Source organism: Megachile rotundata, chromosome 2, assembly GCF_050947335.1.
Source record: "Megachile rotundata isolate GNS110a chromosome 2, iyMegRotu1, whole genome shotgun sequence".
Classification (NCBI taxonomy): domain Eukaryota; kingdom Metazoa; phylum Arthropoda; class Insecta; order Hymenoptera; family Megachilidae; genus Megachile; species Megachile rotundata.
The window spans coordinates 8,558,544-8,584,359 of record NC_134984.1 but is presented as its reverse complement, the minus strand read 5'-3'; the positions used below and the strand labels follow the sequence as shown (position 1 = coordinate 8,584,359).

Sequence of the window (25,816 nt, the reverse complement as noted above, 5' to 3'; positions counted from 1 at the left end):
GACACCTCAAAAAAGATAATAATAATTATTAAAAATGATATGATAACCCTAAATACCTTTCGTACAAAGTTCAACTATGTTTTATGTAACGAAACCAAGTGTCCGAATACTTATGGACGGTAGTGTATCTCAGTCTAAAATTTGTGACAATACTCTCCTTTTACATGATTAAAGAAAAACTAGTGAACACTAGTGAAAGAAAATTGATTAGTATAAAATAATGAATTAATGAATTAACATAAATGTTAAGCAACATTTGTTAAGTTGTGAAAGCTTATAATCTGAAGGTCCACTATCTTTTAACACATATATAATTTAAAAGTGTTGAAACTATAATTAGCTGGAACAGTTAATATTTTGTTAACAGAGGAAGATCATAATTGTGATTAATCATGAATAAAAGATAGTCGTTTTTCAAAAGACTTCTCAAAATTTTCATTTACTTTCAGCCATCTGATGGAATATGGGAGGTTATTATATTTAAAATAACACAAAAACACAATAACTTTTAAAAGACTAAATGAATTTATTATTTCAGACAAACGACTTGAAATGAGCTCCTTAAAATTAGTTAATTACACTTGATTTATGAATATTGAAAATGCAATTCTAAATAATGCACTATATTTTATGCGCGTGAAAAATTATAATATCAGAGAAACAATAGCGAAGAAATATATAGATTTTATTTTATTAACATACTTTTCAATATATTCATTTTTGCTAATTTCATTAAAATGAAAATTCAACACCATCCTTACAAGTTACATAAAACCTAATTTTCAAGCGTCTCAAAAATGTGCCCGCCTTGTATATTCTCTTTATGACAGCATCAATCGAGTCTCATAACTAAACAAATTTATTATAGTACCTTCATTTCTTACATTTCGCATTCGTAAGATTCGTTTATGAAGGGCAGAAAGTCAAATGCCTCGTGGAAAAGAATTTTCAGAGAAAGCGACATGATTGATGCTCCTCGCGTTGAAGGCAAAGGTTACAGCTATATTGCGGAACAAATAGGTTGTTCAAAAAGTGCTATTGCAGATTATGTTGGTAAGAGACGTAATCATGGCGAGAAGTGTTTAGGTCACCCTCTAAAAGTGTCTACCGAGATAAAATTCTACGATTAGTTTCTAACTCGATAATATTATTACTGTGACATGATTGAAAATTAAATGTTGCAGAAACAAATCAACGAATCATTATAGCATCTCCGTACGCTATTACAGCAAAAATAATATCTACGATTGAAAAACGAAGGTAAATCAACGAAACGTTTTGATTTGCTTGTGAGTACAAATTGGGAAAATATTGATGAAAATATTTATTTTGCAAGAAACGAATGTTGTGTAAATTTTGGTTATAACAATTTCTTTTGGTTATAGGTTATATGTTATTTAATCTATAGGTTAGGTTATATAACCTATAGGTCATATTCAGTTATACAAGTTACATTTAATGACGAGAAAAAATTAAATCTAAAGGCAGACAGGAATTCATATTATGACAGTATACGAAACGATATGAAGTATTTTTCGAAACGCTTTGATCGGTTATGGATGTATTCTTTCGTTCCTGGAAAAAGCTCCATACCGTTCGTTTTCCACGAACAGTAATTAAGCTGTTATATTACAAAATTATTTAAAACTCCATTGGACATATAAATACAACAAAACTTTCATTTCCATGCAGGATAATCAGTTAAATCCATACGTGCATTAAGATGGTTTGCCGAAAATAACATTTTGTTCCTCCAACGCTAATTCCATAGAAAATTGATGGAGAATATTGGTACGAACGATTTTTTCAAATAATTGTATATATTCAAATGTAGGTGAATTAATACTTGCAACACCTGACACATGGAACAACGTAGGGGAAAATATAGTACGAAATTTTATTGGTAGCATGCCAAATCGAATTCTCTGTATAAATCGTGGTGGTGAGAATACGATAAATCATTAAATTTTCTATTGTGGCACATAAGACACGACAAAATTTTCTTAAGTTTTCCATAAATACTGACGTATACGCCTAAAAATTAGTCTTCATTCTACATTATATTATAAAAACCCGTTATGGAAGTTATAAAAATGTGTTAGGTACTAACACAAGTTTTATGAAAACAAGTAGTCATAAAAATAAGTCTTTATAATATTCAGCTGAATATTTCAGTCGATACGCTGAATTGTTATTTACACATTAAAAGTTAGTGTTTAAAAAATATTGGCCATAGCCGAAAGCTCATATTAATAAAAACAAAGGGGATTGGTATGTTTATGCAACGTACATTTCAGCACTGGGTTGGGTTTTATTTTCTGGCCGTCACGAAACACGTACTTTTTATCATTCACGGCTTTGCATTTTGATTTCTGTATAATTCTTAATGGTTCGTGCAATGAAAAATGAGAATAGATTAATAATTATTTTGCGCAATTCGTAAAGACTTCGGAATTCTATTTATTTATTTATCATAACATTCGTTCACAACTGTGTCATACGCTCAAGTCACAACGCATTCATTCAAGTCGTAATTTGAAAAATATTTTTGAACAAGTATAATTTATAACATCACTTGATCAGTAAGCTTTCGAATATCAATATACGATAATTCGGCAGTAAATAGTACGATATACAGAAGAACAAATGGCTGTACAGGCGATACCTTCATCTTTTTACCTTTCATCTATTTCATCTTTTCAAGGTTGTTCATCGATGAACTATATATGTCACGAAAAATTAAAAAGAATCACCGAAATCTACGGGGGGTTTATCGACAAGTTTACCTCGAGGCGTTTCCTCATTCAGAATCAGCAGCTTTCAGTTAATTAGCAGTTGTACGATAGTCTGCATTACGTAGGCAAAGTGTCGGCCTCCATAAAAGTGAAACGCGTGCACGAGGCTGCCGGCTAGCTTGTCACCGATCGATTTTTCGTATTTCCGTGTATCGATAGCCACGTCTCGCGGCGCCCCTCTCTGATAAGTGGATTATGAACGGGGATTTCGAGCGACAACGTTACGTTTGACGTAACGAGAATGGAGGCGAGTCGATGGCAAGGCGCATGTCGATGCTCAAGGCAGCCAATGGACTGGTTGAAATATTAAACGGGAGCAAAGACCCTGTTCCCGTGCACCACGTAGCCGTGGTTCAATTTCTGCGCCAGAGGCGACCAGGTCGAACAGCGACCGAGGCGAAGGGGCTGAATGAAAATAGACGACAACACCAGACGAAGGGGGTTGAACGAAGAGAGAGTGAGACGGAGAGGGTAGACGAAGGCTAGGATTTGGATGGCACTAGCAACGACATCTACATTCCGTGACTAGCTGCAGGGGTGCAAAAAGAATAAGACACCCCGGGGGTGGCGCGTGCGCAAACCTGGAAATCTCGGCACGAATTCACCTTGGTGTAGGTGCTAGACCTTACGACCCCTTTCGCGTTTCACACCTAACGGATGTTGTCAGTGGGCTTTCTTGCGTTTCACGTTGTTAGAAATAATTAGAAGAAGCTAGGGTTGACAGGAGAGGGAACGTCGAAGGAATTCTTTCGATCACAGCCGATGTTCTTTTAGAGAAACGATCAAGACATTTGCAAGAAGTCAATCACTCACCATTCGGTTTAATAGAAAAATTTGAAATAAGTGTTTTTTAACCCTGTGGATCGTGACTCACAATTGGGTTTAATAATCAAATTTGAAAGTAATAGTTTTTAAACTTTGCATTTGGAATGTGACCTGTACTCTTCATTCAGTTTAGACTGACAATTTGAAACAAGTAGGTTTTTAAATAATTTTGTAGCAAGGGATTAACTGAATCTATAATGTCATACATGTGATGTACAAATACAGCGAAATAGACAGTAATAGCTATTAATAATAGAGCTATAATAACCTCGACAGAATTCGTTGAAATTTGAAATTCGTTCCATGTCAACAGCAAAAATACTTTCGAGGACAAAGAGTTGAGGTTTACGGTACTGGGCTTAAGTTATTTCTATTTATGATTGAGTTATTTGTCGGAACTGTTTGAATTTATATTCATGGTCACAATAACACATGTGTCATTACATTCACTATATGAAAATTTGAAAATTTTTACTAATAGAAAGAGAAATTTGAATTTTTTTAATTGCGGCAAATAAACTATACTGTCATAAGAAAATCTACAAGAAAACGCTTCAAATTTTAGTAAAAAGTATTTCACTATTTAAGTTAAAATATTTCACGAATTATTGATTCTTTTGATATTAAATCATATTATTCTTTTACTCTGAATGTTGCGGAGATCGATCTGCGCATAACAATATGCAGTTTAACACTTCATCGTGTCACCAATATGCGGGTGACGTTTAAATTTCTATAGGAATCTATCAGCAGTATTATCAAGAATTTGTTCGCTTAACTAATTTGAGATACTTGTATTATCTGCTTAGAATTGCAAAGGATAAATATAACAATTATGAAACTGTTTGGTAAGAGTTGCTACGAATGAAAATATTGTTTAATAAAATTTTAAATTGCTTCCGTATAGCAGTCAATGTGTGAAAGAAGTAACGCATCTGTATTTTTCAAGTGTATTATTGCACTTATAGAAAAAAAGATATTCTTATAATATTTCTTTTTACCTTTAACAGCTGTGAAGATGTCATTCGTCTCACTTGTGTGGAAGACACTGTATCTTTAAATAATCACATGCTATGTGCCAGTCTGCTATTCAATTACAATTAAATATGGAAAAATTTAGATTAATGGGTAAAATAATATTTACGTTAACATAATACCGTTATAATGTCATTCTTCATAAAAAATACCCTTACAGATATTCGTTCAAAATGTTTCATATAATATTCAAAAATGAAATGGTTGACAGCTATTAAATGATTGATAATCATTAAAATTATGACAAACAGCATAATTATTTATTATTGAGTGATTGAAACGTGGAGAATCACAAAAATGAAACTGGCATTGCAAAAGACAAGTTTAATTTAAAATAATAAATAATTTAATTTAATCGAAATTAACGAATTTCGAACTCACCAAGTTCTGAAATTTCCTAAAATCTTAATTACCAAATATCAAAATTTTCTTATTTATAAATTTCAATATTTCTAAAGTTCAAAATTTAAAAGTCTACAAATTTAAAAATATACCAGTAAGAAACTAGCGGTAGTGCTCTCTATCCTTTATGTCGCCATTTTTCTAAAAACCGTTTGTAATCACTATTTTCGTTATCATGCTTGCCAGTAGAGTACTTACTGTATTTTTCGAATTTACATGTATCCGAAAATGAATACTTGTATAACCCTTAAATTAAAATCCTACTATTCGAATGTATTTAAAATATTTCAAGTAAGGGAGAGCGCGGACGAAAGTAAAGTTCTCACTCATCAGGACGAAACTAACATTAATCGTTTCGTAGATAATTAAGTAAAAACGCTTTTTCTACTCCAAAATGAAATTTTTATTATAAGAAACAATGCAAAGAAACATTTAAATAAACAAATTTTAAGCAACGATAAGAACAATACCTGCACATTTACATAACAAGAAGTAGAATGCATAATTAGCCTCGAGCATTTCTATAGTATTGTGTATGTGGTTGATTTATCTATTGCTAATTGCAGTTATGATATGCATTATACATCATCCTTGATACAGTTTTTCAGTTTTGTGGTCTCCATAGTGGCACGTTACTTTTATTCTCAACCGCGTTTTCCAAAACAGATATTTCATAACCTATAAATTACACTATTGAAATTAACTATGGGATCGTTAGAAATATTATCTGAAGACACTTTAACAAGTGATTAGTTTAATACAAATAGTTCAACTATGAATATTAAGAAGGAAGTCGAAATTGTAGATTATTGGAGATATTTAAATTAGCAATTCAGTTTAACCACCGTAAGTGATTCATGTTATGGGTTAGTGTCGATCAATGGAACAAAATAGATATTATACACGCGCAAGTATGGAAACAAATTATTTAAAAACGTTTATGGAACTAGAGAGGAAAGGCGTTACTTTTGCCCCCCTCTCCCCTACTAATATAACTGCTGGTTCAATTTATAAAAATCTCTTAGAAGACTATGTAAATTTGTAATCTTATGAGATGTTCAATGTACAGAATAATAAATAGGTTATTAATAGCTAGAATACCGTGGCGTGGATGAAGAACGCTTGCGAATGCTTTTGATGAATCAAGGCAATTAGAACCAAAAGTAACTTAGTTATGGTCACATAGTAAGATTAATTTGTAATATTGCTTCCACGTGTACTCTAATGGTGTATGCAGGCAGAATTATTAGGAAACTGTTGCTATGAGAATTTATAAGCATCTGATGTAGTGGACTGAAAGGAAATTCAGTACTCTGTTATTATCATTTATATCGCATTATGTTTGCTTCATCCCATGATAAGATGCAGAGAATCAGTAGTGACATGTAAATGTACATACGATTGAAAAAATATATTCTGCGTTATATTCCTTCTAAAATAACGTTCATATCATATTATTTTTACGAAGTAATTGTAGGTGTGATACTTTGTCCAATGATAACTCAGCTACTCTCTTTGAAAATACGTTCCATTTATCTAACAATAAGAAATCACATTTTAATATGATCGATGTACTGCACAATGTTGCATTAGTTACAGTTATTTCAATTGCATAAATCATAACATTGTTCATCATAATGTAGATATATTCAGAAACTCTACAGTATCCTTAAAACACTCATTAATCAACTTCTGTTTTACCCTTAACTATGTTATTTTTGTGTTAGTATGCGACATGTGTAATCCCTGGCCATCGAATTAAGATCACGTACGAAAATTTCATTTCAGGCTACAACATTATGTCCTATATGGAAAATTATTACTAAATACGTTGATAACGATATACATATACGTAGCAATTGATTTGTTACTATCGTGATAATAATCGAATTGTGAGCGATCAATGGCTGTGCCAGTGTTCACGTTAGGCTCGAGTATTCAAAGCGCTTGAGGTCAAATTTGGGAATGGAGCCTCAAAAGACTAGTTTACAACTCTTCAAATACCACATTAACTTTGTTGAAAACAAGAATTACAGATATCTGGGAAAATAATGAAGATATAAAAAAGATATAAAAACACAGGGTAAAAGCAAAAGGTAGAAATGCAAGATATTAACATGTGTTAATAATGGTATGTACAGTAACAGTGTACCATGTTTGTAATTAATAAATTATATCATTACAATGTGAACAGGCCTTTTAACCCTTTGCACTCGAAGATAATTTTATTGTTTGCAACTTTAAAATTGTTATGTCGTACTCTTCGCAATGTTTTGAAGGCAGCACGATTGTTGCACTCAATGTGCCGGATGAACTCGATTTTGTATAAGTTAGGTTTTTAAAAGAATTCATAAAATACTTAAACTGCTGCATGTGTTTATTCAGAAATAGGTTTGTAGTAGGTTTTAAGTTAACTTCTTAAGAGTTAGATTGATTCTGATTTTTGTACAGTTTAGAATGTGCGAGGAAAACAATTTTTGGTGATAAAGTGGTGGTTGCACCAATCACAGGGTGAGTTGTAGAGGGAGGAAATGGATAGAGGGAAAAAGGCTGGGCTAACGGTTAGGTTGTGTAGGTAGTTGGAAAAAAATTCTAATTTTTAGGGACCGGTTTACAGTATGACGGTTAAGTACGGTTAATATTGCTTGAAAATTATGGTGCCCTAAAACAATTTGGATTTTTCCCTGACGTCACGTATAACCATAAATGGTTTAAGTTTTATATGTACACTATAAAGACGCTACAAAAATATTAATTAAAATGTTAAATGAGTTCTTTTGAGGTTATTATTTCTCTACTAACAATTTCCACTATTGTTTATTTCATTCTGTTTATACATCACATGAGGACTATTATAGAATTAATTAAATAATGCTTATTTCAAATTATTGTATTAAATCGAATGGCGTCTGAGAGTCAAAGGGTTAATTCTACGAAAAACATTAAAAATGCTGAAAATTTGCAATGATCCTAATTCGATGATCAGTAACTGTATGTTTCATATATTATACAGCATCTCTCTAAAGTCCGTTCCTATCGTTATATTTCAGCAGCTTCTTTAAATATGGAAAAATGTTTCAAACAACAGTTGTAGGATATTAATGAAGGCATAAGATGGTGGCATCAGTTTGACGTTGGATAGTCGTTTGATGGTCATAACTTCGTCCTTAGTTTCTCAAATGGAATTCCCATTTTATATTGCATATTCCTATAACTCTCGATACTTTCAAAACACGTTTGTTTTTTGTGCACGTCATTCTTAAGATATGAAGCTTCAAAGTTAACATACCATTGGGATTAATTTTATCCAAGGTGTACCGAAGGTTGTGCGATCAAGTATGCCCCAATTACGTGTTAAATTTGAAGCTTCGTACCTTGAGAATGACTTGCACAAAAAAGTAGTAGTGTTATGAAAATGTCTCAACAAGGGAGACAATATTATGCGATAAAAGATGGGCGTTCTATTTACGAAACTGCAAATATTCATCTGACCTTCGAAGGACCATCCTAATTCAAATTGTGGCCATCATCTTATGTCTCACTTAATATTCTACAATCTTTGTTAAAAACATTTTTCCATATTTCAAGCCGTTTACGAAAAATAAATAAATTTTCAACAAAACCTGTATATCGTATTATGTTGCATACTATTTCTTCTCTTCGGTGATTTTTTTTTTATTAATTTTCAATTCATATCTTACTTAACTTTAATGATTGATTTAAATGATATTCCTCCTCTACATTATATTTGTGCTCACATAAGAGGTCTACTCCGTAAACAGAAAAGTAATCATTATATTCACTTAATAGATGTAAGTTGTACAAAAGAAAAGAGAAGAATAAAATATTGGCGATGTCACTATGATTCGTTAGAAATAATTGGTGACTTTTTATTAATGATTATAACTAACCGAGGAAAGTTGAGATGAAGGATAACATATCTGAGTAATTGACGTAATTAGATTGAGTAACGATATTAATTTCGTGTATTGTGCAGTACTGCTGTATACCGTTGGAAATAATTAAGGTATTACTGTTATGGATGTTCGTGGAGAAGCAGGCAATTTTGAGATTGAACAAGGCGTTCAGTGTTTGATTGGTGGTATTAATAGGGAAAGGAAACTATTGAGTTGTACACTTTTGTTAGAAAGAGTTGCGAAACTGTAACGAATAAAGTATTGAAACTGTCACAATATTCATTAGCGGACTATAAACCGATAAATGTGTACTTGTGGGATAATAACTTTATTAAAACGGGAATCTTTATTTTATTTCGAGCAATATTTATTAGAATCTTTATTAGATTTAAGAAAACGAATAACAGTTTGGTCGTTTCAGGATTTGTAAGTTTGAGAATTTGAGAAAATTCTCGAGATTTGGAGATTCTTGAAATTTTGAATTTGTGGATTTCAGAATTGGGAAATTTTTAAATTTGAGTTTTTGGAATTGGGGAAAGTTGGGGGCACAGAGATTTAATAATATATTTAGTAATTTGATAATTTGGGATTTTGAAGATTTAAAAATTTGTGAATTTAAGAATTTAGAAACTTATATATACGAGGCTTTTAAAATTTAGAAATTTAAATATTTGAGAATGTGAAGATTGAAGAATTTAAGAAATTGAAAATTTGATACTTTTATACTTTGATAATTTAGTAATTTATGAAAAGTACAATTACTATACACAAGTGCTGTTCAATTCTAAAAGAAAAAATGGCCATTCTCTGATTGTTACACTAAATAACTAGTGTAACAGAACTAGTAATTAACTGACTATTACACTAGAAAACATATTAATAATTAATTAACTTACACTGGAAGATTAGCTAGTAATTAACTGATTACACTGAATGAATAAACAATAACTATAACAATGTTATACTAACAAATCTCTAGCAAGTTTTAGAATTTATAGAAAATGACACGAAAAGGGGTAATGAAAAGAACAATATAATATATTTACCTAACAGCTGAATAAATATTACCAAAATAAAAAATTGAAAGTATAGTATACGATCAGTATAACAAACACTGTTGAAAATGATTTCAGATTTTATCACATGGCATCGTTTTTTAAACATGTAAAGAAGGATACTATTGATTGCAGTACAAGCCTAAACATGAATATGTATCATGTCCTCTTTGAGCAGGAAAAAGCCTAACGTGGCACTTTCTGTTCTTCTGAAAAGTTCTATTCCAACCCTCTATGTATAAAGCCAGCTTAACCTAACCTAATACCGAGTAAGATGCAGTTATACCACAAGCATCATGCTTTTGTTACAATTTTACATCTATTTTTAGTAAATTCAATGCAGTATAATATATTTATTCTTTCTTTTAATTCATTTTTATGTTCGTGATAATTAATAAGTAACATTTAATGTCGGATTTTGACTTTTGGTATTATGGAAATTGAAAAAACAACTAATAGTAGATTACCAATAAATTTTAAGTAATAGTTATGTTGCAAGGATGTTTCAATCTACTGCATTTATACTATGAAGATTGATAAATAAATAAAAAATGTAAATAATTACTTACTCGAGGCCAAAGTAACCATTTTTGTAAGATAATATAAAGTAAAAATGAATAAAAATAAACTGATTTTCTAATTTCTGTGAAAATTTTTCTGTTTACCAAAAAGTTGCTATTCCCAAAATGTTGCATTAAATTCTTACGTTGAAATCATCGTTTATATTATGAAGATTGACAAATAAATGAAAAGTATACATAATTACTTACTCGAGGCCAAAGCAACCATTTTTGTAAGATAATACAAAGTAAAAATGAATAAAAATAAACTGATTTTCTAATTTCTGTGAAAATTGTTCTGTTTATCAAAAAGTTGTTAATTCCAGAATGTTACATTGAATTCTTACGTTGAAATCATCGATTGGGTTTCATAGAATACTTGAATAACGTCGATTGCAAATTTTATGAACTGCATTCATAGTAATGGATTTATGGAGACAGTTTGATGATGTACAGACTGTATTATAATAGACAGATTGGAATGAATAAATAATAAAACAAAATTCTGCATTGTTCCTCCATTGCTTTAGAAATTGTAATTCAAAAACTGTTAGAATTAACTTCTACAAGATGTGTTTACAAGAGAACTTTTGCCCTTATAATGACGCAAGAAGTATCACGGTTGATATTATTTTTCAAACTAATTTATTATTTAAAGTATGATTATATTTCAATATTTTACTAAGAACCAAGAGAGCTTAAATCTTTCTCTAAAAGAGCTCCTCTCGCATGCTTACTGTTCTCAATTGTACTGATATTTACTGAAGCTTCAAATTCTAAAAGTTTAAAAATCAAAATAAAACTCCATCTCGACCAGTCACTCACGGGTACAAATGCACAAACCAAACCGTGCCAGATACGACTTTTTCTCAGAGAATCAAACTTTGTTAAAATGGGTCAAAACCCCTAGAAAAATTGTCAAAAGTGCAGAAATATGGCTAACGGCGATTCTAGGGGCGGAGAACCCCCAAAGAGCGAAAACGAGTTATATTTTACATTCCAATATGAATTCTCAAGTCACAAATTCATAAATATCCAGAATCTTAAATTACTAAAATCCAAAGACATGTGTAACGTCTCTCAAGAGGCTAGTAACTCAACAAACTCTTAATCACTGTTAATTATTTTTAATTTTGATCTGTGTCTTCGTTCGAATTATCCGTTCTTCGATTAATTGAAAACAAATATTTCCCTACCGTATTCGTTTTTTTCATCAATTTATTTGTGTGTCTCGTTTACTTTCAGATATGCAAACATGATCACCATGCACGACACAATAGCTAAGCTAAACGATTCTGTGGTTACAGTTTTTCTTATCGATCGATCCGTTGCACACGCGGTAGCTCATCTTCCATGTGTCGTCGATTATTAATGTTTACGATGCGGTCGTCGAAATTGTCATCGGCGGGAGCGAAAGAGACAGAGGCAGATAGATAAAGAGGGGGCAGGGTATTATTTGAATTCAGTTCGACCAGATTATTCGGTTTGATTAATCAACACACAACGACGGTGTCTCAAAAGATAGCCGGGCCGAGGAGTTATAGTTGTGCACACAGGGACAGTCGTGAGTTATTGCTGTCGCGTTACCGTGGCTCTGTTGTTCCATTGTTTCTATTATTACACACGTCAAACACGCGAATGAATTATACGGCCTGGTAAACGCACAACTTGATTCGCGGGCTAACGACGTGTACATGGTCTATTTGTGTTAAGACGATTTTGTACATTGGTTTTGTGTGGTCGGTCAATATGTTATTTCTGAACGAAGGATGAAGTTTTTCAAACGAATTTTGCTCCGATTTGGTCACTGATCGAATATAAAAAATGACTAGTTCGCGGAAGTAACATAATTTTAATTACGCCGTATTCAACGAAATAGTGACATTGTGAAGAGTTGCAATATTTTGCTTTAATGAATTATTAACAAACAAGATATTTCAAATATAAATTGATTGCTAGTAAAAATTCTTTGCACAATTATCTTACACTTTTTTGTAATTTCACTGACTACTTGCTTTTCTAAAATAATTCTTTAGCGCAGTACGAATAAGCTGAATTCAAATGTGGCGCGCTTTCGGATGCCAGCCATATTGTGCTATCTGCTGCAAATCCACAAGATGGAGTAATGATTATTGGTTATAGCGAAATCATAATCAGTAAATTATATTTTCTCAGTTTTCACAACCACAGTTAATTTTAATTTTAATTTGTATTAAGTCAACCATACTTGGAATAATAATCACATACCGATGTACTAAAGATACTTACAGAAAAAAGATCAATTTAGTTTAAATTAAAAGTAACTTCTAAATAACCTTGTACATTTTCATCCACATAAATTTTATGATATAAGTCATATTCTTGTAAATAGTATATGTACATATATCTTGTAGTAATTGTTCTAGTATTATTTAAGTTTAAGTTACATAAAACTCTTTGCCTATCAAATAAATGAAAATACGTATTCATTAAAAATTAAACGCGTCTATATTATGGTGTATACCATGAATTTATGTTTGAAATAATTTTTAGGCACATGTATATTTTTAGTAACTTTCGATACGTAATTTATTTTTATTTATATACTTTAGTTTATATCACTAACTTTCTTATTTCGACTATTTTTTAAGCATATTCTCTGATATTTTTTATATTTATCGCTGTTTATATGATTAGAATAAGCAAAAGGAAAGAATACAGGCATCAAAGTTGTTAGATCTATGGCACACTACAGAAAGATACGAGAAGTACATAAGTTATTTCAAAATCAAAGTAATATTTGCACAACTTAGCAGCGTTTGGATGGAAGAATATACCGGATAAGTGGGCCGTATCGATTCAAAGTTAAATTTAGAATTAAATTAAGGTACTGAGCGTGTAAAGTAGCGACAAAGTTGCGAAATCAATGTTCTAAAGGACGAGCTACAAGTTTCTTTGTTGAAGATTGCTAGTTATGACTGTTATCGAATTTCTTTATGCTTAAACGAATTACGGAATTAGTTGCTAACATTAGAAGTTTCTGGTCATTTGAGAATGATGTATTTGAAAATTGTTAAACTGCAGACAATGATACATACACCTTTATACATTCAAGGACCTACCAAACTTAGATGAGTAGCAAATTACGAATTTTTTTGTAATAAAACTTTTTAAATATAATTCATCAAATGTTTCTTATAATCGAGTAATTAGAATGATATAATATTATCATCAACGGACATAAAACAATGTACGTTTTGGAACACGTTTATTTGGAACAGAAATGATCATCACTCTTTTTGAATTTATTTGAAATTTAGATTTTGTCATAGTTCTTTTAAATATTAGATGTTTTAATCAATAGAAATAACCTTAACATCACTTGGTAAATGAAGCAATGCTTTATAACTTGCTCAACTATAATTCAATATTTCTTAAAATTTTCTAGTTAATATTTGTTATAAGAATGTGTGGATTGTGTTTCACAATCAAAAGACCTAAAAACTACAAGAGCTTTCTTACATGCCTAATCAATTGATTTACAAAAAAGTTTTGGTTGTTTAAAATGAAGGTTTGTCATAAAAATTAACTTAATTTCTAGTATCAAGCAGTGATCATATTAAGCAATGATTGTATGAGTAAAATAAATGTACCTTCAAAGGAGACAAAACAAAATTAATGTTTTTAAATTTATACTGAATCATCTGTTCTAAAATCATAGAGTAGACTTTCCCCAGAAGGACCTGTTTCCAAATGTCGAGCTACTTTTATCTGTCACGCGATCTTGATTCCTATATTTGACTTTGCGTGTGAAACTTTATTCATCTGGCGCGACGATTATCCTTTACATTTACTATTAATGCATGTACTGGTCTACAGATAATTTTACCTTCTCTAAAATTAGTAATAGTGCACCTTTACAAAATGTACAACTATACTATTTTCAATAAGAACTATTATCTAAAATAACTTCATACTTATTGATTGTAGGGAGAATTGTTTTAAATGTACTTATTTCTAAACCCCCATATTTCTAAATTTTAGAACTACCGACATTAAATGCTCGTTTATCAAAGAATGAAAAATAAAATGAAAGGGGAAATAAATAAATACTACAGAATCAAGTAACATATGGAACTAGTTTTTACCTCAACAAAATATGACAGACATTTCTATAAAATCACGAGAATAACATTTTGTAATATAAAATGAGAAATCTGAAGCCAGTCATTTTGACTGGTTGGTAGTTCTAGTGTTAAGTATCGATACTTCCAAATCGTTACAGTCATAAATTCTTACATTCCCATATTCATAAATACCTAAATATCTAAATATCTATATTTTTAAACCCTGCTACTTCCAAGTCTCTGCGTTCCTAAATCCTGACATTTGCAGATTCTTACGTTTCAAATTTCCACATCTCTAAATATCTAAATTTTCAAAATATCACGTTCCCAAATCCTTACATCCCCAAATCTCTAAGTTCCCAAATTTCAAATTTTTTAAATACTGAATCTTCCAAATCTTCACACTCCTAAATTCTCAAATTTTCAAGTTTCTATGTTCTTAAATTCTCACATTTCCAAATTTCCAACGTATCAAATATCTAAATATCTAAATTCTCAAATCTGCACATTCCCAGATTCCTCCTTTTCCAAATGTCCACATTTCTAAACACCCAATTTTCCAAGTCCTCACTCTTCCAAATTTCCAATCTCCGTAGTCTCGAAATTCCCATATGTCTGACTGACTAAACATTCTTCAGGGGAAGCCAGATTTGCCCTCAAGTGTACTTCTTCCCCCTTTCTGTCCCTTTTCGTAGAAAGGGAACAACTTATAATAGCAAGTTGGGACGTGTTCCTCCTAAATTCGTTTGATTTAGGGGAACTTTTCGACTCCCAGGTTGGGAAGCCAATTTCACGTCTCGTGTTATAGCAAACACAGCAAAGAAAGGATTCTTGTATCATCATTCAGGTGCAGATCCATGTTCACCGCGTATCTCACGATAGAAGGAAACAAGTTGAGGAAGGAGTATGAATACGTAAAAGAAAATCAAGTGTTACGTCTTCTCTGTTGAACTCATCAGTAGGAATTTTGCAGATGACTTCTGCTATAAACGCTTGGAATTTAAGGATTTAGGACTTGCCTTTATACAGGGTGGCCCACCACACTTTGCCATCTAGATTTGCGTCATTATTATTACTCATAGCAAACAATGTTTTAGATGAAGTTGAATGATTTGAAAAGGGCATATGCTGGTGGTATATTTTTTTTGCAGGTGGACGTGTAAAGGACATATGAAGGTCATTAATGTTTTTTTAAATGGAATCATATATTTTTTATTGCATTAGCTGATACTCCTTCATATTCTTTACAAAAAAGTATTAATCTATTTATGTGAAAGAATCATTAGTTTAGGAGAATCATTCACCTACAAAAAAAATATACCACCAGCATATGCCCCCCTCAAAACCATTCAACTCCATCTAAAACATTGTTTGCTATGAGTAATAATAATGACGCAAATTTAGGTGGCAAAATGTGGTGAGCCACCCTGAAGAAGTGGATTGCATTTATAGAACTGGACGAATTAATCTTGCGATTAAATTTCGCAGAAAGGACGACTGTCTAAATATATCTGCACTTGTTGCAGAGAAACTATCACCGTTTTAGTTAATGCAATTTTAGGATTTGACTTATGTGAATGATCCTTTATATTTCAAATATATAATGTTATTTTATTTATTGTTATTGGAAACGTAAATGAGTTTAATGCACATTATGACAGAGAATGTTTTAAGCTGAATAAGATCCTTTTGAAGGCATTAACGAGTAGAAAATCAAAGTTATCTTTCATTCTCACAAAATATGGAGAAATGTCCTTTTATGGTCAACGAACAGTAAGTGGAGAAGTTTGTTTCGCATTCTTCTCAAAGACGATGTTTGTGATAATAAAATAATTGGAAACTGTTAAAAGAAATAACGTAATATAAAATAAACTAATACAATACTGTTTTCATAAAAACTCTCCCAGTGTATGATCAGAATAATCCTCTACAGTTGGATAAATTCGCTCAATTCCCTCTCTCAGTTGTTGTTCTTTTAGTGTACATTTTCATTTACTTTATGCATTATTTGCTGCTATAAAGGCGTTTGTTGCTTTCAGACGTATTCACATTTTTTTTATCTTTCATAATCCTCTGTTAAATCTATACTTTACTTTATATAATCATCTTTTCACTTAATATGTAAGGCAATCAATTCCTTTATAAATTCTTTGAACACATAATTTCAAATGTAAAAGTACATTAACACTGAAACTACCAAACCAAAGTTCATTAAACAAAGTTCATTTCTTGAAATCAGCATTGATTTTCATTAAGATAAAGAATAAATGTGTGTGCTAATGTTGTATATTTATTCTTTAACTTCATTTTTAATTTCAAATTAAGTACACCTTATATGCCGGTAGGTTTAGTGTTGAGCAAATATTCTTTATGAGATGAGGTACGAGTTTTAAATACAGGATGTTCTACCAAACTTGAACACCTCGAATACCTTGCTTATTTTTTATGATAGAGAAAGATCTAAGCGGAAACCCATTTTTTTTCTGAGGGACAAATTTTGTGAAGGTTAGGAAAATTTTTTCATATTACCAGTCTTTGTCGTCGAAGTTATTTTAAATGAGAGAACATAGTTTCATTATGGTGGCATAATAGTTGAAATCAAAACGAATTCAACGACCTATATTATGATCTTCACGTGACCTTGAATGCAAAAACTCATACAAACTAGACAAGTGGTAGGCAGAATGTAATAACTGATGGAAAGATTAAAGGAAGAAATCTTACTGTGGCAATAAGTTGGAGATAAACGACAATTTTCACGTAGTCCGAAGAAAAAGTTTTGTTTTGCCTATTATTTTATCCAGAGCTACGTGTCGAACATACCGATATCATCCCACGAATTGGCGCGTGAAGAGGCTGACCCAGGTGTTTAGAAGAGCTGCGGCTCCAATTGATCAGAACAGAAAAATGGACGGTTAGACTCACACGTATTTTCAGCTGCAAGAACAATTGGCTTGAACGGTTTTGCACAGTAATTAATCCAAAAACAGTGACGGTAAATGTCTCGAGAGTGATGTTCTTAATGGTATTAATGTCTGCCATTATACGTGCTTGTTAATTTGTGTTGATTGGTTACTGTTTAATCAAATTCCATTAAATTTACCATCCTGATATTCAATAAAGGCTAATTTGGTCACACCATCTCGTTTATATTCTTCATTTTAATTAAGTTCATTTTAACACAATAAATTTTAATCTATTAAAATAAATAAATATAATGCATTGTATTGATATTATGGATTTAAAAAAATGACGCGTATGGACAATTTTATTTCCACTATTCAATTTTATCCGTCTTTAAATTTCAAATTTAAAGATATGATTTAATTTATAATTTAAAGATTTTGTATATAAAGAAAATACAAAAATTTCATTCGTAGCACATAATTCTATACACACATAGGGACACCCTACATGTTATCTAGCTATTTGTATTTTGCAAGATTTGTACTGAATTTATTATTATTCTACGTTCTGCATTAATTTGTTTGTTTAAATTTGTCACGTTCTCAGGAGTATTATTCATTTTAAGTCATCCTATCTTCTTGTGCACCTGTTTTCCTTCAGTTTGCTTGAATATTGCTTCTTTTGCTCCCTTCTTTTCAGTCCCTTTTAAATTAGAAATGTGACGTAATCTGAAAGTCAAGAGATCATTTACTTGCTACTATTCTACAATATGTACAATTATATGTAAACATTATCATATTACAGTAATTGCATGCTTCCAACAGTTATATTCACATTAAGAAGAAAGCCGATCATGTTGAAATTGCTAAAGAAAAATCAATTCAACTCAATAATTATTGTATTTATAAAACAAATAGCACGTCACTCAATAAGTCTCCGGTCTAACTAAGAAAAACAAATTTTTTTTTAGAAATTCCACTTTAATCATGAATATACATTCCTTCCAGTGTGATACATTGATTCCAACGCACCTCTAACTTTTCAATTCCCTTTATATTAAACGATTTGTCTTTGCCCCCAAAATAAGCCTCAGTTTCCGCAATCACTTCTTCATTTGAGCCAAATTTCTTTTCCTGGAGCATTTTTTTCATATCTGCAAAGAGCCAGTAGTCGCTGGGGTCCAAATCTGGAGAGTACGGTGTGTGGGGAAACAATTCAAAACGTAATTCATTCAATTGAACCATCGTATTCATCGACTTGTGACACGGCGTATTGCCTTCGTGAAACAGCAAACGCGGCACCCACTTTGAAAGCAATTTGCACATGCCCAAATTTTCATGCAAAATTGTGAAGACACTGCCTTCTGATATCTTCAAGGCATCAGCTATCTCACGCAACTTAAGTTTACGGTCTTTTAAAACTATTTTGTGGACATTTTTTATGTTTTCCGGAACAACTGCTGATTTTCGGCATCCAGAGCGTTCAGCATCATCAGGGCTTGTACGACCGCGTTTAAATTCAGCATATCAGTCAATGATAGTTGATTTCCCTGGTGCAGAGTCCCTACAATGCTTATCAAGTCACTTTTTGGCTTCAACAGTATTTTTTCCGATTAAAAAACAGTGTTTAACCAACACACGAAATTCCTTTCTATCCATTGTCTTCAAAATTACGAAACTGGGGGTACTAAAATGACTGTAACTTCTAAACTATTGGTCAGAATATCCTGAAATTTTGACGCGCACTGTTTGAAGGTTAGTATTATTCGAAAATAACGTGGGTCTGTCGCCAGTGTCGCCATATATGTGTCAGACCGGGGACTTATTAAGTGATGTCTTATGTTACTCTACCTAAAGGCTAATCTGAAACAGCACAAAACGATAATTTGCACAGATTAAAGTAATTAATATTCTGCGAGAAATGAAGAAACCTTAAACAATGTATTTGCTATTTGCAATCGAAAGGGATGCTCTGCGATTACCAATCATTTCACCGATAACGTTTTCGCGACACTATTTCACCGTTGCTGAATTTCGTCGATATTGTGAACTGACGTGCTGAAGTTATGCACAATGTTTTCATCAATACTCGTTTCACCAGCATCAGCTTTGCATTCATCGCCAAGGACACGTGATTATCGGCGATGAATTTTCATCGACACATTTATTTGCTCGAATATACGAATAATGAAAGGAATAATAATTAAACACTGTAGCTGTGCATAGAAAGATTACAGTACAGCAGGGAGATATTTTTAATTATTTAAAGTATTTTAAAAAGAAAGAATACGGAGTTTGCAATTATTAATGTAGCCAAATGTAAGCTAAGTAGGTTTAATATAACCTAACATTACTTAATATAATTTTAATCCTTAACGGTCACACTGGGAATGAAACAACCCAGACAATTTAGCTTCAATTTTAGCCTTTTATATCTTTAAAATCTGAATGAATGATATCTATGAAATCCCTTTTTAAACATCGGCACTCTTAATATTTTTCTCCAAAACTGTTACATCCCAAGTGTATTCGGCTAAAATTTTATCTCTTCACATTAAAATGAGAAAAGATTTGAGTCTATCTGTGAAAACTGTTACTTCTTGCAATTTTTTACGTTTCTAAATTTTTTTAAATTTACTGAAATCAAGTGCGAGATAAATGAAAACTTTCACAGATTATTTATAATTTTGTTTAAGTTAAAATAATAAGTGACTGCTTTGTAAGAAATGTTTTTAGTGGCTGGAGTCTTAAAAGTGACCAAGGGTTAACCTGATGTGAGTAGACATTAGATACTTTAACCTAATTTAGCTTGACATTTATTTGACTATAACTTCTTTGGGATAACGCAACCTAACCTTATCCTGTATCTTTAACGTAACCTAAGATTAATGTATGTATACCAAATTTAATGTAGTGAAACGTAACCTAATTTCATGTAACTCACTTTAATCTAATTTAACGCAATGTAATTTAATGTAACCTAATATATCTTAATGAAATCTGACGTAATGCAAGTAAATTAATGTTATTAATTTCATGTGTCTTCGATAATAACACGTTTTAAGATATTAAGTTATATGCTCGTTTAATTAACTAAAGAAAGCAAATTCCCGATTCATAATTGATCTACGGAATTTATTTGAATAAATATACGTAAAGTAAAAAGTGTTTGAACGATCACAGAACGGTCCCAGAACCAGACAAAGACGAAAAGTATTTTATGTACAAATAACAAAAATATTTAACATGATTAATATTATTGCATCCCCCGTATAATATATTTCACCAGTTACTCCTTTTTCATCCCTTCTTAAAAGAATGCTGTAAATATACAGGCAAGCTAATGAAAAAGAGTTACCAAAGTGAAATTATATTTTTCACACCATACAGATAAGACCAGAAGTATTTAAGTGAAAACTGAAAGAGCGTAAAGTAGATTTTTTCTTCTTAACGACAAAACTTTCGATATTTCATAAAATCCTCAAGTCGTAAACGCGTACCCAACCGATGCAGTTTGTACGTTCTTTATTGGACAAGTTCGTGTTTGGTTAATTACATTGTTACTTCCCTGGTCATTACTTCGATGCGGGCGAGTTAATGGGACGATAATACACTTTCGGTAATTTGCTTCGCCGCCATTCAGTCTGCGCCTGAAACACGTGTGAATTGCTGTTCAATGCAAACAGTTCGCGCGAATATTTTATTTTAAATTTAAATTTCATTCCGATATTCTGTAGAAACCTTAACTAAAGTTATTTCAGCTTCATTTGAATATAAACTTGGATTCTTGTTTGCAATAGAGATTTAAATATATTTGGTAAACAGACTCCCCTAACTTTATCACCCGCAATATCCAGGCCACATTTTATAATATGAAAGTCTTACAAACAAGTAGAATGCTTTTGAAGAGGTCACGATTAGAGGGATTAATTTTGGGTTACAGGTAGAGGACATATGTAAATTCTTTTAAATGAAACTGTATCATTCTTTATGTATTATTTAATTTCGTTGCACATATATAAGGTGAAGTGGGGTAAGTGCAGACTGGTTTTTATAAAGTTGGTATTTAAATGTAAGTATTTTTAGTCTTTTATGTAAATACTTAACACTATCGATATCGAACGCTTTGCACAATTACTACTATTTAATTAATATTAACTAGGACATTAATTTTCCTTGTACATTTTGATTTTGATAGGAAATTGTTTAAAATGTCAACTACTCTGCACTTTCCCCGAAAATGGGGTAAGAGCGTAACTTGAAGTTAAATACTTTGAAACTTTCTTTCATATGCAATGGGGCAGGAGCAGAATTATTAACAAATCTGCTATAAAATGTTTTTTACTGCATTATGTAAGTATTCTATACTGCAAACAAGTACGCTTAGCCGAAATGTAAAAGGGGATATAGTGAAATTAAACATGGAAACAAACATACTAAATGGAGAAATTTCGTTCATATTGTAATAAAAATAGCCTGTATACACACTTGCCCCGTTTACGAACTTACCCCCCTTCATCTTACATTTAAGTAGAAGTTTCTATTAAAAAATCACTAGCTTAGAATATATTTACATTCGATTATTTCTTGTAATTTATTGTGATACTACTTGCAAAAAATTTAAAGTTTTCCACTACTGATAGTTCAGTTATTAATTATAATTAATAGGGATAGTTACAAAGTTAATTCTTTAATGGCTGCACGTTTACGCAGTCAAACGTCGCTAGGGGTCGCCAACACTTTTGAAGAATTAATTTTAGCAAACTTGATGCAAATGCACGAAATAGTTCAAAATGTGTGAACATACGCATAAATAAAAAAACAATAACAATTTAATAACAAATTTAATAATATGCACACAATTTAATTTGTAAAATATGGTAGCTTTGGATACGACATCAACATAGAGCCGCTGGCATTTGCTCCATAATTTACATACTACACCAGTGTAGCGTAAAATCTAAAATTAAAAACAGACAATAAAACAATAATTACCTAAGATCAAAGATGTAGCGGTGAAATACGAGGCCAATAGCAATATCCACACTTGTTTACATTCATAATTCATCACACACATGTGTGAGCGGACGCTAACGGTCGGCCCGACCATTACACACATGTGTGAATGGTCACTAAAGTGTTAATTAAACGTGAGGACGTGGTAATACCGAATTGTTTGTACGAATTGAGAAGTCGTCTTTCATTTTTGATAGTACTTCCATTTGAAATAATCAAATTTTATTTATATTTTGAGTTCAATTTTATGTACACTACCGTCCATAAGTATCCAGACACTTGGTTTCGTTACATAAAACAGTTGAACTTTGTACGAAAGGTATTTAGGGTTATCATATCATTTGTAATAATTATTATTATCTTTTTTGAGGTGTCATAGCGTAATAGAATTAATTTTTAAGTACAAATTATACAATGAAAGTGTGAAAGTAAAATTCATGTCCAGAAGTACAAAGTCCAAATTTCTGAATCTAATGAAACGCTTTCGATTCTAAAAAAAATTTTTATTTCTACTGTGTTTCATTTCTATGGTGCAGAACGTATTCAGAGGGTTCTTCGATATGTTTCAAGTGTTTGTAAACTGTTGGTAGATGTTTAGGTTCCCTCAACGGAGATAAGAATGGAGATAACGCTACGCATTCGACAGTTTCGGTTTAGTTCGTCTGTAGCTTCTTTTCCATAGAGATATGAGTTCCAAACGAGAATTATCAATGGAAAAACGTTTCAGTATTCTGACCTTCGCAGAAAAAAAAATCGATTTTAGTTACAGTTGCAGATACTTGAATAATTTTCATGCAACGCGAATGCATATTTCGCTAGTGTCCGGATACTTATGGACGGTAGTGTACGTTATGCTCTCACGCCAAAACTACTAAATATTTTTTCATTTTTGCATATCATATCTGATGCTATAGATGGTTTTGCAACAGATTTCGTGGTGATCAAAATTGATGAAGTACCACAAAACCTTAAACACAATTTCACGTGTATTCTGGCAGCAAAAATGACATCAAAACAAATAAACAAAGTGGCAGGTTTAGATGTCACATCAGATATGTTTTCACATGGACAACTTTATGTCGCTCTGTCCAAAGATGGTTCACAGGATTGGTTGCACATTCTCTGTTATGACAAACACACCAAAAATATAGTTTATCAACGAACTCTGCGATAGTTTCAAGTTATTCAACGAGGCATATATCAAGAACTAATTGGATGTGATTGTATCGTCGAAATCTGTCCAACATGGAGAAATTTCGTGTTTCAAGGAATATATGAATTCGATTGAGGAAGAGGGTAAATAAAAATTGTTTAGACACAATTGAGCCTGAAAAGTCGTGATCGTTTATTGGCTCTAGCGATTCGAATTAGGGGAAAAAGCCTTGCGGCATAAAAAACCCCTTACAAAAATATGTGTTCGTTAATGATTCTACGGTGAAAATGTGTACGAGTATGTGTACGTTGTGTTGATTGCGTATTGAATGAGAATCGTTTTGAGGAGAACAAGGTCTCGCTCAATGTCGTTCGATTTGAGGAGAACAGAGTCTCGCTCAGCGTTGTTCGTTTTGAGTGATAATTCACGTTGCGTGAGATTATTTACAATGATCGAGTTGAGAATGTAGGACTCACTCGGATCATGTTGATGTGTACGTTTAACCACCCTACCGTGGCCTGTTCGAGGGTGTAGGGCTCGCCCGAACAGTGTACAGTGTATGTACGTTAACCACCCTACCGTGGCCCGTTCGAGGGTGTAGGACTCGCACGAACAGTATACAGTGTGTGACTTAACCACCCTACCGTGGCCCATTCGAGGAGTGCAGGGTCTCACTCGAATGGCGTCGTGAATGATTTCCGAACCACCCTGCATTGGCTATGCTACGTCGCGTTACGCGGAAACTTCTAAGTCACGATTGACTTCTTCGACTCTCGATCCGAACCGTGTAAGCTTCAACGTTCGACTGTGTTTTTCGTTGTCCGAAAGATCGCCTAAATACCCTCGCGTTTCCGAAGGTAACGGTTAGGAAGAACTCTATGCTTTTGTTCGTCAAAAACTGTTTAAGCGAGAGATACAGCTATAGCTGGTTTATGATACGTACATGTCTACGGTAAGATTCGTTAGGGCCGGATCTGATAGACAATAGGGTACTCGGTGACCCGTACTCCGAAGTAAAAACTATTGACGGTGGCCTACATGCCGACCGCTTAGGCCCTGCAATAAATTGCTTAGCCGCGGCATAGGTTTCGGTTCGCGGCCGAACAGTGATATTGAATAAATTTCACCATTTCTATAATAATATTCCAAATTAAACAACAATTTTTTTTAATATTCCAATTGATACAAAACGTAAATCTGATTATTGATGTCATCTCTTCGAAAATTTTAAAACACGTGAATTTCATAAATATTCCACTATTGAATCTTACAAGCAATATTTATTTTTAGCTCTGCGAAGAGTAGACCTAAATACTGTATAGTTTGCATTACGATAAAGCATGAAACACATGAAGTGCATCGTTAAAAAGAAATAGTAAAAGAAGCAAACTTTCATTTATAAATTTATCAGTGTTAAAAGTAATCTATAATTTATGATATTATTACTTTCAAAATAAATGTAAGGTGAAACCTTCTGAACTTATGAAAAATTAGTTCTTCGAAGATATTTTACGATTTCACTATATCACGTCGCAGACTATGCGCTTAATTGCAGTTGGTTTTTCTCATTTATTCTGGCGCGGAGATAGAATCGTAACAACAATAAAACTAGCCCTTGCGATGTTTTTCTTATTAACCTGAAACCATTGTTGGACAAAGGAGTTAATAAAGTTCTCTTTCGACGACGGCCTCTGTAATTCTCGCTCCATAGAACGCAATTATAAACGCAACGTTGTGTCTGGCCGCAGAACATTCTGGTCGACAGAAAAGTTTCCAGACACTTTTACAGTCGGCGAGCAAGATATACTTCAAGTTCATAGAATATATGTACCGGGCGTTTTAAAATATGTAATGCCATTTTGAGTTGAAAAATGGAATCTTCATTTGGAATGGGCTCTCAAATTCCTATATTCTCAATAACCCAAATTCCTGAATCGATTTGGAAATTGTCAAGTTTTCAAATAGACAATTTTCTATTTCAAATTTCAGATTTCCAATCTCCCAAATTTTCAAATCCTCAAATTTTTAGTTTTCAAATCACACAAA

General features: G+C 32.2%; 1 protein-coding gene across 5 annotated transcripts in view; it reads right to left on the bottom strand.

Moving 5' to 3' along the window:
• Positions 1-17,518: 17,518 nt before the first annotated feature.
• Positions 17,519-25,816, bottom strand: part of LOC100878228 (uncharacterized) — a 43,020-nt gene continuing 34,722 nt past the window's right edge. Inside the window, exons 7-9 of one of the 5 annotated variants that reach the window (XR_013040624.1) lie at positions 21,102-21,251; positions 18,095-18,330; positions 17,519-17,891 (exon numbers count right to left, since the gene is read on the bottom strand). Coding sequence is in view for 2 of the 5 variants with exons in the window: in XM_076540246.1 (XP_076396361.1) it covers positions 21,177-21,251 (75 nt within the window). In the remaining 3 variants the exon portion in view is untranslated. Of the gene's footprint in view, positions 17,892-17,945; positions 18,331-18,633; positions 19,465-21,101; positions 21,252-25,816 lie in introns of those variants that run through there. The other 4 variants (XR_013040626.1, XR_013040623.1, XM_076540246.1 and 1 more) reach the window with 4 other exon arrangements.